This window comes from Podarcis pityusensis (assembly GCF_964106645.2).
Source record: "Podarcis pityusensis genome assembly, chromosome: 1".
In the NCBI taxonomy this organism is placed as follows: domain Eukaryota; kingdom Metazoa; phylum Chordata; class Lepidosauria; order Squamata; family Lacertidae; genus Podarcis; species Podarcis pityusensis.
The window spans coordinates 28867593-28880279 of record NC_138028.1 but is presented as its reverse complement, the minus strand read 5'-3'; the positions used below and the strand labels follow the sequence as shown (position 1 = coordinate 28880279).

General features: G+C 40.5%; 1 protein-coding gene and 1 long non-coding RNA gene across 28 annotated transcripts in view; one reads left to right on the top strand and one right to left on the bottom strand.

The window, feature by feature from the left end:
• LOC308459258 overlaps positions 1-9517 on the bottom strand; it is a 31706-nt gene extending 22189 nt beyond the window's left edge. Inside the window, exons 1-3 of one of the 4 annotated variants that reach the window (XR_013977945.1) lie at positions 8133-9517; positions 6523-7974; positions 2200-2321 (exon numbers count right to left, since the gene is read on the bottom strand). This is a non-coding gene — a long non-coding RNA (uncharacterized lncRNA). Of the gene's footprint in view, positions 1-2199; positions 2322-6522 lie in introns of all 4 variants that reach the window. The other 3 variants (XR_013977946.1, XR_013977947.1, XR_013977948.1) reach the window with 3 other exon arrangements.
• Positions 1-12687, top strand: part of NRXN3 (neurexin 3) — a 1227884-nt gene that overhangs the window by 420403 nt on the left and 794794 nt on the right. For 22 of the 24 annotated variants that reach the window (XM_080973879.1, XM_080973871.1, XM_080973878.1 and 19 more), the window contains 2 exons: positions 5078-5281; positions 11562-11588. In XM_080973879.1, coding sequence (XP_080830005.1) covers positions 5078-5281; positions 11562-11588 — 231 coding nt within the window. The remainder of the gene's footprint in view (positions 1-5077; positions 5282-11561; positions 11589-12687) is intronic. The other 2 variants (XM_080973889.1, XM_080973867.1) reach the window with 1 other exon arrangement.

The following is a 12687-nucleotide window of genomic DNA, read 5'->3' as shown; positions in this document are numbered from 1 at the left end:
CATAATTACATGTGTTATGTCTTAGCACAGGGTAAAACAGCCTTGTTCATCCTTTCACCAGTTAGCTTGCTAGCCATGATATTCTGTGGTTGAATTGCTGTCTGTTCTTCTCCCTCCTCTGTCTGCTGCCATACATGAGCTCTAGACACTGATTTTCTGAAGAAGACACTGGAGTAGAATCCATCAACACCAACCAGGAGATATCAGAGAATGTGTGGTTTTATATTTCTCTCTCTCTCTCTCTCTCTCTCTCTCTCTCTCTCTCTCTCTCTCTCTTCTAAACAGCCCTTCATCATTCAAGGATCACATGACAGTTTACAGTATAAAAACACAAAATTTCACAACATAGTAACAAACAGCACCACAGTTTAAAAGGCTACAGATTGTTTAACTAGCCAAAGACCTGGGAGAAAAGGAATGTTTTGTCTGCCACCTAAAAATATGTAAAAAGGCGCCAGGCAAGTTTCCATGGGGAAAGCAGTCCACAAATGGGAGTGCCACTGCAGAAAAGACCCTTGTCATCTTGCCATCCTCTGAACCTCTCATGGAGGGGCACACAAAGAAGGGCCTCAGATGATTATCACAACGTTCAAGTCAGTTTATATAGGGAGAGGTGGTCCTTGAGGTATTGTGGTCCTGAGCTGTTTAAGGCTTTATAGGTCAAAAGTGGCACTTTAAGTTGGGCCCAGAAACTAACTGGCAGCCAGTGCAATCAGACCAGGATTGGTGTAATATGCTCAAATTGCACAGTGAGCAATGTGGCAGCTGAGTTCTGCAATAGCTGAAGCTTCTAAACTGTCTTCAGAGGCAGCCCTACATATAACTTTTTGCAGTAATCTAACCTAGAGGTTATCAGAGTATACACAACAGTAGTTAGGCTATCTCTGTCCAGATAGGGTCACTTCTGGGCCACCAGGTGAAGCTGATGGAAGGCACTTGGTGCTACAGAGATCACTTGAGCTTTAAATGAAAGGAATGCACCCAGAAGGTCCCCCTGCTCCTTCAGAGTCCAAACTCCCTTCCAGTTCATCTACCTGAAAGTACTATACAATTCAAATTATAATATGATCGAAGTCTGTTGATATGAAAAATTTAAATTAAAATATCATTTATTGTTTGAACTGTATGATATATTTAATGACAATACAGCTGTTTGAATACAGTCGTACCTTGATTTTCGAACAGCTTAGTTCTCGAACGTTTTGGCTCCCGACCCCAGAAGTGACTGTTCCAGTTTGCGAACTATTTTTGGAAGCCGAACGTCCAACGGGGCTTCTGATTGGCTGCAGGAGCTTCCTGCGGCCAATCAGAAGCCGTGCTTCAGTTTCCGAACATTTTGGAAGCCGAACTGACTTCTGGAATGGATTCCGTTTGACTTTCAAGGTACGACTGTATTGGCTGTTGATCCATTATCCCAGCTTCTTTCTTTTCCAGGGAGTTTGTCTAATTTTACCATCTTAGGCCCATCTACACTATACATTTAAAGCACTCATATCACTATCATGGATACCCCCAAAGAATCCTGGGAACTGCTGTTTGTTAAGAGTGCTGAAAGTTGTTTAAAAAACTCTGATTCCCCTCACAGAGCTACAGTTCCCAGAATTCCCTGGGTGAGAGGGGTTGGTTGTTAAATCACTCTGAAAAATGTAGCTCTGAGAGGGGATCTCCTAACAACTCTCTGAATGCAGCCTCAATCATACATTATGAAAACAATTCTTTTCTTGCTTTGCAAATATATACTTGGAACTTTAAAATGAACTGTAATGATAGTTGTAGCAGACTGTGTGAAATGCTTATGAACAATAGTCCTTTCCTTCCTACTTAACTACATAAGAGTACCAAGGTCCTGGGGGCACTCGGATGAAAAAGAACTCCTATAGAAAGTCTGTTTTGTTGCAGAATGTACTTTTCCTCATTATTATTTGGGAGAAGCCATGACTATGTTTAAACTGTAAATCAAAGTGTAATGCAGCCTAAGGAGTTTAACTGTTAGCACAACCAACAACCCTGTGAGGTAGGTCACCCAGTGAGCTTCATGGCTGAGAGGAGATTTGAACCCTGGTCTCCCAGGTCCTAGTCTAACACTCTACCATTACCCCACACTACATCTAGCAACACCATCTGTACACATCTCTGGCAACAATGAATGCTGTATATAACCCACATGCTATCCCTCCTGAACCAATCAATATACCGTACCGTACATCTTAAGCAAAGAGTGGAACCACATCTCCCCTATCAATACCATTCACAGGTTTCGAAGGGCTGCCAATGTTTTCAGATCTCCGAAGCAGCAAAATGGCTTTCACCGTGCCATTTATCTATCTGTAAATAGGAAAGAAAGAAAGAAAGAAAGAAAGAAAGAAAGAAAGAAAGAAAGAAAGAAAGGAAGGATTTGGGTCCTCTTATTGCCGATTAATCCCCATGCTCACTGGCACCACATGCACTGATACTTGCCAGCTCTACACACATGCCCAGACAGTGGCACAGACAGTTTCAGGCAGGGCACATTCGAGCTGAAGGTGTCAAAAAGAGCCATTTCATGCTCGACTTCACTTCCTAATACAGTCCACAGCAAGAGCAGGGAGGTGTGCGCGACTGTGTTTCTTTACATGCAGCCAGTAAGTGTGTGTATAATATAGAGTACATTTTGTTCTACTAGCAGCTGGAAGCAGCAGTATTGGGAGTGCAGAAGTGAAAGCGATTGGAATTGCATTTAGCATGCTGTGCTTTGCTTCTCTGCAGCAACACCTTGTGAAAAGGGAGCACAGCTTTTCTTCTGTGACCCACAGCTGGTTTGCACTCATGGCAAATGGTGTGTAGATGAAGAGGGGCAATAGTTTGTGTGTATCTGAGGAGGCTACTGTGTCTGCACATTTTACACATCAGTTCAATTGGCTATAATTCAGTTCAGTTCACATTTTAAAACAAAGCTACCTAACACACATGTTCCCGTACAATACATGAATCAAAACACAGCCATCCTTCCAAATTTTCACTTCTCTGAATTTTGCAATGCAGTTCTCCAACCAGGTGTTCATAAAAATGCATATATAAGTAAAAATAAATATGGATTTATTTAGGGAACACTGCTTTGCACAGATGTGTATGTTTGGCAAAACTGCATACAAAATTATGTAAATTAGGAGAAATTCACATTGAAATGCTGGCGAATTTTCATGAGGATTTCTTTTTTAAACAAACTGCAAACTAATGTGGAAATATAGAGAATTGCACTTTAGTTTTGAATAATGAGAAACTGAGAGAAACTAAAATTGATAGGCAATATGTTTGGCGACTAGAATTTTGATGGCTGTGTGTAAGTGTCAGCAAAACACCATAGTACTGATATACATACCGTACTTACAATTGCAGGCATGCCTCAGCCAGTACCCACACAGCTGTTTGTTTACGTTGCAAATCTTTGTGTTAATGCTAAGAAACACGGGGACAGAGCTTATTCAATATGTATGCATCATCTCAGTATTCAGGGTGTGGGTGCAATTACTCCATGCAATAACACATACCTTAGTGAATTTGACCAAAAGCAGGTGCTAACTCAACTTGGAGATCAGTGGGGGAGTTGTCCCACTTTTAGAGGGGTGCCCTGAAAACAACTCATAATGTTTATAATTTATTTTTAATGCCTTGTATTTTCAATTTTATTTGTAATATAATATTTCAAATGCTCCATATTTTTTTATAAAATGTAGAGCTACATTTTTTAAAACCAACCAACCCATGCACATAAACCAAAACTACCCAGAACTGGGGCAAGACAAGCTCCAAGCATCATTGTCACCTCCCTCCTCCTCTCTCTAGGAATTTGTCCTACAGGGCAGCTGACGATGGATGTGGCCCTGCAGCAGAGTAGGGAACAGTGCAGATGGAGCAAGAACAAGTTCCTAGGCTTGTCTTCCACAGCCTCTCTCTCTCCTGGATTTCTTTCTGCAGGACAGTTGGTAGTATGTGACCCAGAGACCAGAGAGAGAGGGACAGTTCACTTGGCTCCAGAGTAGGCACTTAATGTTGTCTTAACCTGCTACTGTATTTCTCCTGGATGCCTTCACACAGAGCAGTTGGCAGCAGATGGCCATGAGTGGAAGGGAAATGTCCTGCTGGAGCAGAAGTATATATCAAAAGTCAATGGAGTGTCTTCACACCTTAAGTAATCTCTATTACCTTTAGTTAGCAAACCTTTCCACTGGAAAACTAGTGATTGTTAGGTCTAGGTTATGTGTGCAATATGTCCTAAGATGCACGTGGCATCATAGGTTAATTTGTCTCAACTTCCTGTCCTCACACTAAGCATGAGAATAATGAGATGTTTTATCTGAATTTTAACTTCCCTTCACTCCAAAGCTCATGGAAGTAAAAAAATTTTTAAATAAATAAAACAAAAACATCACTTTAAAATATTTTTCAAAGAACCATCCACTAGACAAGTGAACTGTCTAGTAAATCAGATTTGTAGTTGAGTTCCTATTGAAGATATTTGGTGAGTCAACATGACCGTGGTGAGGGATTGAGGATTGGAGTGATCATTCTGTGATATTATGGCAGTGGACAAAGCTCTATTGTAATTTTTGTAATTTTTGAGTAAATGTGTTTGAAGAAGAAGATGATGAAGAAGAAGAACCACCCACTATAGCAATGTTCTGTTCAAATACTGCTACAAAATGTTTTCCTATCCCTCCCCCCAAAACCTCACCCCTACACTCCTTTTTCCTTCCCATATTAAATAAGCCATTACTATTGACCAACTGCAGAGATTAGCTTGATTTGTAGGAAAGCAGATCTTTAACACCTGAGGCAGGTAGAATGGGTAGCATATGCTATATTGGAACCAATTTGTGGAGAAAATGGAAGCTTTGTTGCTATCACTGATCTAGCCTCCATGTTGTTTTTGGTGTGCAACACGATAAGCTCAATACAACAATACTTCCTATTAAAGATCTCGTGGCCACTTGCCTATAGTAATGCAGAGTGAAGCAATGTATCTGTGGTGTGTTCAAGATCTGGAGGGCACAGAGCTGATAGCGATTAATTTTTATTTTCCTTTTCTTTGTTTTTTCAGAGGCATCGATTCTGAGTTATGATGGCAGCATGTACATGAAGATCATTATGCCGATGGTCATGCACACAGAGGCAGAGGATGTGTCCTTCCGCTTCATGTCTCAGAGGGCTTACGGGCTCCTGATGGCCACCACATCCCGTGATTCAGCCGATACCCTGCGGCTAGAGCTGGATGGAGGCCGTGTCAAACTCATGGTCAATCTAGGTATTGTACAGAAATCCCCCCCCCTCCACCTCCGGCTTTCAGTTTTGAGCTTGTTTTGTTTTCTTGTCCGTCTCCCCCTTCCCTGCTCCCCCACCCCCCGGTTTGGTTTAACTGAATTATAAGTAGTTGCTGATGTATTCTGTAACAGTATTAATGGTGGAGAAATAATTTCTCCAGTGACCATTGCATGGTGATTTTATGTTAATTCCTGGTTATGGGTAATGTGATTTTTAAGTCTGGTTTTTGTTTTTTAAGTTTCCTTTCTTGTTCCTGAACTGGTTAGCTTTATGTAAGACATGCTATTTAGTCCATCTTTTGATCAATCACATCCTCATTTGATCCAGCCTCTCTATTACTATTCAAAACAGTCAAAAGTGTTTGACAAAAAATGACAAAGGCATAGAGGGAAGGGTCTGTATAGCTACAGTGTTTTTAAGATGCCAGTGTTTTATATTTCAAGCATTCCTCTTATCGCCCAATGACTTTTAGGTTCATATAGGAAGTAGGGTTGTTAATTTTCAGGACTTATGCTACCAAATATTGTACAACATTTTTTAAAAAATAAGCTGACAACTAGGGAATGAATTTCAGATATAAATGAATACGTGCTAATTAAATGGAGGAATATATTCAGAGAGATTGCCTGCCACCCACCTACCCAAGGCAAGGTATGCATGTAAACAATTTTAGATACAGAAACTTATTTGGATTGCAGAACAGGGGGATATTAATCCTTTCCCCTAATATTTGCATGCTTGTATTAAATTGCATTAGAATGATGTGTAGCACCTTTTTACATCCAGCCCCCAAAACAACGAACAATATACTGCGTTTGCTCATAAAGAAAATACCCCCAGTCCCCAAACAATACAAGGAGCACAGGAGACGCCACCTCTGTTCACTCCTCTAGGCTCAAAGTCTCCCTGTTCCTTCAGTGTCATCCACTCTAAAGTACTGAAAGGGAAATTTCAGTATGTTGCTGCTTTCTCCTCTGACACTGCTGTAACCAGGCAATTTCTGTGCCCTTTTCTCAGTCCATTCACTGATGATATTTCATATTCATATAAAGTGTTTTCTAGAAATCAAAAAGCTTCGTTTTTGTTTCCCAGAAAACAAATGCCTTCATTTTCTGCCATTGGCAGAAGGTAGCAATTATTAAGAGATGGAGGGCCTGGCATAGGCAATATTCTTTCCTCTGTCACTAATGGAAAGTGAAAATGATTACATCTTGTTGATTATACTTTCCTGCCTCAAAGAGAAGTCACGAGCCATAGCTGTGGATGTTGCTGCTGCATGCTCTGAGGGCCTCACTTGAGAGGATGTCTTAAAACCCCAGATGTTACTATGTTCATAACCACTATAAGCTTTTCTGCTGAACAGGTCATAGCTTGGCAAATGTGATATTGCATGAGGTCACCATTGCTCATAAAAGGAAACCCAGCCTCATAATGCAACTGACTGAGATGCCAGTGCTTAACCTTCAGTCCTCCTTTCAGGACTTCCCTAACAATTTCACAAGATCATGAATGTATACACGTTGTTTGGGAGTAGTCTTACATGATCTTACTCATCTAAAAAAGCTTCAGACATAATGGAAATTTGCAGGGGAGAGGGTTAGGAACCGGAGTTGGTAGTGGATGCACACATATTTATTTCAGCACTTCTCATTCAACATGGTTGGAGATGGTCTCAATGTAGGATTGTATTGTGCAGACTTTTAGTTAAGATTTCATGCTAAATGCACTGCATGAAAAATCCTAAGGGAGACTTCTGTCTGAAGTTTAGTGGACAAAGAAGCTCCAATAAGCCAAAACTTTCTTACCTGCAATAACTGCAGCATCACTCTAGCTTTGCTGCAGAAAAGGAGCTTCAGTCTAGCAGGGCTCTGAAGGTGACTTCCAGAGCATTAGCTCAATTATGCAATAGTGAAGATCTGCAAAGGTTTCAGATATCAGTTGGGTTCTGAAACAAATACTCTTCCATAATAAATAGCCAAAAATACAATAGATTTGAAGACACAAATAAAATATTAGACCTTCTAAAAAAGAACAGAGTTTACTATCTCAGGTAGTTCAAACACCAATACTTTGGATTATAGTTCTTTGGACCATTATGATGTAATTATGATGTAGAGAGTTCTGAGAGGTTTTTGAGTCAGGATGCCATTGAACTACAGCTCCTATCATCCCACACCACTGGCCTTACTGGCTGGGATGGACGGGAGTTAGAAGTCCAGCAAAATCTGAAGAGCCACAACAGGTTCAACATCATAGATGTAGCCTTCTCATAATTAACAGATGGTCAAAAACTACAAGTAAGTAAAAAAAAAACCAATCTGGAAATCACATAGCTGGAATATGAATAATCTGATGTGCCATAAATACATATTGGCAAAAACTGTTTTGAATGGTATAAAATATTCTTGTGCTTGCTCCCCGTCCCCCTCACATTTTAATTCCATTTGGTTTCTCTTAAAAGGTTGTCTGTTTATTAAGGTCTTTTCTGTGATCTCTTTATGCTGTGTATCCAAGTCGTAAAAGCTTCTTTACACCCCATCCGTCATGGTATATCAAAAGATGGTATTCAACCCTTCAAAGGCCTGAAGCCTGCGGCCCGCACAGCAAACAGCCCTTCGAACAGAGTGTACAGAGCAGCCTGCAGGGGCTGGCATATCCTTCTCACCTGCACCACACCTTTGAGCAAAAAATAAAACAGAGAGGAAGGTTTAGGTTGATTTGGAGGAGAGGGGGGAAGAGAGTCTCTTGTAGCTATATGCTGCTTACTTAAGGAGTAGTTAGACTTTCCCAAAATGGGAGCTTTGGGCAGCATTCTTTCTGTCTTAACAACACACCTCACAACATATTGGACCCTTGACTTTGTAAAGAGTAGATAACCAAATATGAGAGATGTCACTTCTCTGTTGAGAAAGGAGGAGGGAGGGAGGGAGGAGGTGAAGAAGGAGGGGAGGAGAGAAAGAGAGAGACTTCAGTGAGCCACATGCCCCAGAATTAACCCTGCAGGTTAAAGCATGTGCTGAGAGAATGAGGAATGGCCGCTCGTGAAGAAACAGCCACCTTCATATTCAGCATTCTGGTTTGGTTGGCTGGCACTGCAGTAGTGCCACAGGCCCATGTTTTAAGATCATTCAACTTCTCCATCCCTCCTCCCATACTTTCCCTCCTGCTGGACTGCGGTCAAGCTTCTGCCATGGGGCAGGACCTATGGCCAGCTTGTCTTGACTCAGACTCCTTCGGGGAAGTGTGGTCAGTCATCTCCACCTCCCAATCTCACACTGTGCTAAGCATCATCCTTTTGAGCAATACTAGTGACACCTTGGATTTGACAGCCATTCATTTATGTTTCTTTCATATATATATCTCCAAGCTTGATTGATTCATGGGCCAGCTATCTTCTCTGCTGAAGCCCTATGATGTATGTACCTTCATTTCCCCGAAGGAAGTCTTATGTGGCTACTTATTATAAAAATTATAATAGAATTGATAACATTTGTAATATCAAAATTTTTGCTGACATCCATCTCTTAATTTGTGTATGCTGCCACCTCCCTCTGCGCTGTCACTTTTGCTAATAGCACACCTTGATAGGTATAATCTCAGTTGTATAAACCTAACAGAGATGTTTTATAAGTCAGAGCAAACAATGGAAATTGCAATGAAGAATGACCAGAGAATCCCAAAAATGGAAGGGAAAGTAGCACTTGCTCCATTTTGCAGACGATCAGGAATGACAGCTAGGGACAGAATGTCAGACTTAAACAAAGTAAATCTGTTCATAATACCCAAAAGAGGTAGGAAAAGGCTGATAATAACAGAACAGTTGGTGAGGGAATCCTAAGCAGTTTCTGCAACTTCAAACAAGTTCCTTAAATGGAATTAATGTGTTATCAGCCTATTCTTTTTACTCCAGTTTAAAACCCATTTTTAATAACCATAACATTGGCTTAGTTCAGACATCATGTTAAACCATAGTTTAGCATGATGAAAACAAAGGTGGCCTCAGGGTGTTGTATTCTCCCTGCCCCCACTTCCTGCACAGGCATGAAGAAGAGTTTGGAAGTTTCCGCTTCAATTTTAGATCAACCCTAGCTTCTCATCTTGTCCAAACCTAGCAAAATGTGGTTAATTATGGTTTATTTGAAACCGGTCAGCTTCAAACTATGGTTTCTGAACCTGAATTGTTTTAACAAACCATAGTTGAATAGTTTTAACTAACCATAGTTGAATAGTTTTAACTAACCATAGTTGAGATTAACAACAGTTAGGATTCAGATGTTAAACTGCTAAACTGTGTATACAAGCCTAAGGCTTTCCCAAATTCATTCTTACCGCACTAAAGTTTTATTTAGCTGGATGTCCAAGCACAAGCATTTGAGCTCAGAGATAATCTCTCTCTCTCTCTCCCCTTCCCATCCTCCTCCTCTCCCCCAGCTTTGGGAAGATTTTTGTTTATAGAAGCAGCTTTTATCTATGTTGATATCTCACGCCACCAGCACACATCTGCAAAAGGGATATAGCCACCTCTGTGTGGTGATCGTACCAAATGCTCAAGGACTGTTTGCTCCCACTTTTCTGTTGCGGTTGACGACACATGACAAACCTAATCGCACGAAACCAAACCCATATTTTCTTACGAGAAGATCTGCTGGGAAACAGACTCTCTACAGCTTCACTGCTCCTGATTAGTTTATTCCTGATCACTCAGATTCCTTGTCATCTTTTCCTCCCACCTTTTTCCAAAATAAAAATTACATTTTTTTCTCATTAATATAAAGGACTGTCCTTTTCATTGGGTATTAAGTTGTTCCCCTAAGCACAGAGTAGGTAGCACCATCCACTCTATTTCATGCATTCTTGAAACATACAGCATCCTCCACTGTCCAAGTTTCTGGCTATCCAACATTATATATACATACCACACATAACATGATATAGTCTGGATTGCTGGGACTGTAAACAGTGGCTCGTGACCTTAAGAATTAAGAGCCCTCCAGTCAAATTCACTATCTGTCCTGCATCCTGTTTTTTTTTATTTTATTAATATAGCCTACATTTTAACGCATTTCCCGCAAAACCAGCTTCAATTTGAATTCAGAAAAAGAGTGACCTAGCTGCAGTTTAAGCTGCTCATGTGTACACAGCCTTTGGGATACTTTACCAAAAGCAAAACATGTTTTCAGGATTACCTTGGTTCTTTTTCCTTCTTTGTTTTTATCCATTTGTACTATCTGAAACATCTGAGTGAAGCATAAAGAGTTGGCAAAGATGACCAGACCTTCCTCTGCACTGCCTATTTCACCTTCTTCCTGAATGTTGTAGGTGCATCATTCAGTCCTAACATTCAGACAGAAAGGTGAGACAGGGCTCTGAAGAACTGGCTGGCTGGCTGTCTTTGTAGCAACTGCCCCCCACCCCAAATAAAAAAAGACCCCAATCCTCTAAACTGAACTGAAATCTGGGCTGGGCGTTCGTGCGGTTAGCTGTTTGCAAGTGGCCATTTTATGATAGGGAACAAGGGGCAGTATGTTAACCCTTTCCTCATCTTAGAGAACAGTGATGGCACACATTTTTTTTTCTCCCAAAGAATTTTGGGTTATTGCAAAGGGAACAGACCTGTTCTTAGCAGTGGTGGAAAGGGTTAAGTATTGCACCAGCAGATTTTTCCAAGCCAGAACTGTAGGTATACTGTTGGGTAGGTGTTGTATTTATGCAGTGACACATGGGTAATTCAAAAAAAGTAGTGTAAAGGTTGCCCTTCTTAAAAGAATCCTAGAAGGTTTTTAATATATATATATATTTATATGTAATGGGGAAAAGACTGGCATTTTGAAGGAGAATATATGTTCCTAAGTGACATATCAGCTATTAGCAGTTATTGATTAGAATCACTAGATAATATTCAATGCACTCTTTTCCCGACTTGCCACATAGTGGTATATAGTATATTTTTTTCTTTCTTTCTCTCTCTCTCTCTCTCTTTTTCTGTTCTGTTCTTTTTTTCTTTTCTTTTGCACATACATACACTCATATGCACAGAGACATACACACAGTTCTGGGTTAGATACATGGTTCTGATATTTCTGTAGAATATACTGTAGCTATGCAGCCATTCCTAAGTTTGTACAGAATGTATATAAATATAAAATGGCCACATCTCTTTGCGTGTGTCTGTCCCCGGAAGGGTGGACTGATTGTTTTTGGATGTCTGCAGCTGTTACCTTGAAGGATGCAATTTCATCTTTCATTTATTTTTCCCCATCTAGACTGTATCAGGATAAACTGTAACGCCAGTAAGTTTCCCCTCAAGTTTCATTTGTTCTCTCTCTCTCTATAAATATATATTTAAAAGAAATTAACATTCTTTCCATTGCTATTTTAGAAACTGTTTCTTCTTTTCAGTTCGCTTTAAGAAAATGCTTTGGGATTTTGTAGATTTTGAAGCTTGGGGAGGATTTGAGATGGCTCTATATATGAATGTAATGTGTGTGAAAGATTTCTCCAGGGGCAAATGAAATGTTATATTTCCCAGCTTCACAGACGAGCATCCAGGGAATGGGAAGAACTGAAAATGTATTTCAGTAGCTTTCCGCTTTCATGGGAAAATATCCTTAGAGGCAGTTTTAATAACAGGTACTGTATGCACTTCTCCACTACAACAAATTTGTTTTATTGTGACAATAAATAAAGAAGTAGTTTGGGCCATAACTGTGACTGCTTTGTCTGATATTTCATTGGTATCCATTCTTTGAGCGGGGTTATACATTAAAGAACAAATTATGTTCTTGAATGGGGAGGAGTTTATAAATACTCAGATTGATCATCCTACTATCTTGCGTTTCATGCCTCTCCTGAATAGTGAGCCTTCCCCAACAAGATGCCCTCACAATGTTGCTGGACTATAGCTTCCATCAGCCCCAGCCAGCATGAGCAGTGGTCAGAGATGATGGGAGTTGTAGTCCAACAACCTCAGGAGGGCATCCAGTTGAGCAAGCCTGAGCAAGAAGGTCCAGGGGAGCTTTTCAGGCCTGTTGCAGCATCTTGTTTATTTACAAAGGCACAGACAATTAGCAAGGAACCCCCTAGGCAAGCAATGCTGATGCTTAGAGCAACCCTCAGTTCCCAAAGCAATAGCCCCGAACACCCCAAACCTAGTACTTTCTCTGGTTAAATTAAAACTGCAAAAACCACAAAGTTTTCCAGACCTGCTATTTTGTTATGACAGATGCTTGATTTTTTTTGTTTGCAACAGAAACATGAATACTTAGCGAGGATGCATAGAGCAATGCTTCCTTGTTTCCCTTCACACATCTTCTTGACAGTGGATATGGGGATTCCTCCTGTTCCTGTGCCTCTTACGTGAGGTCAGAATAAGAGTAAGAAAGATATGCA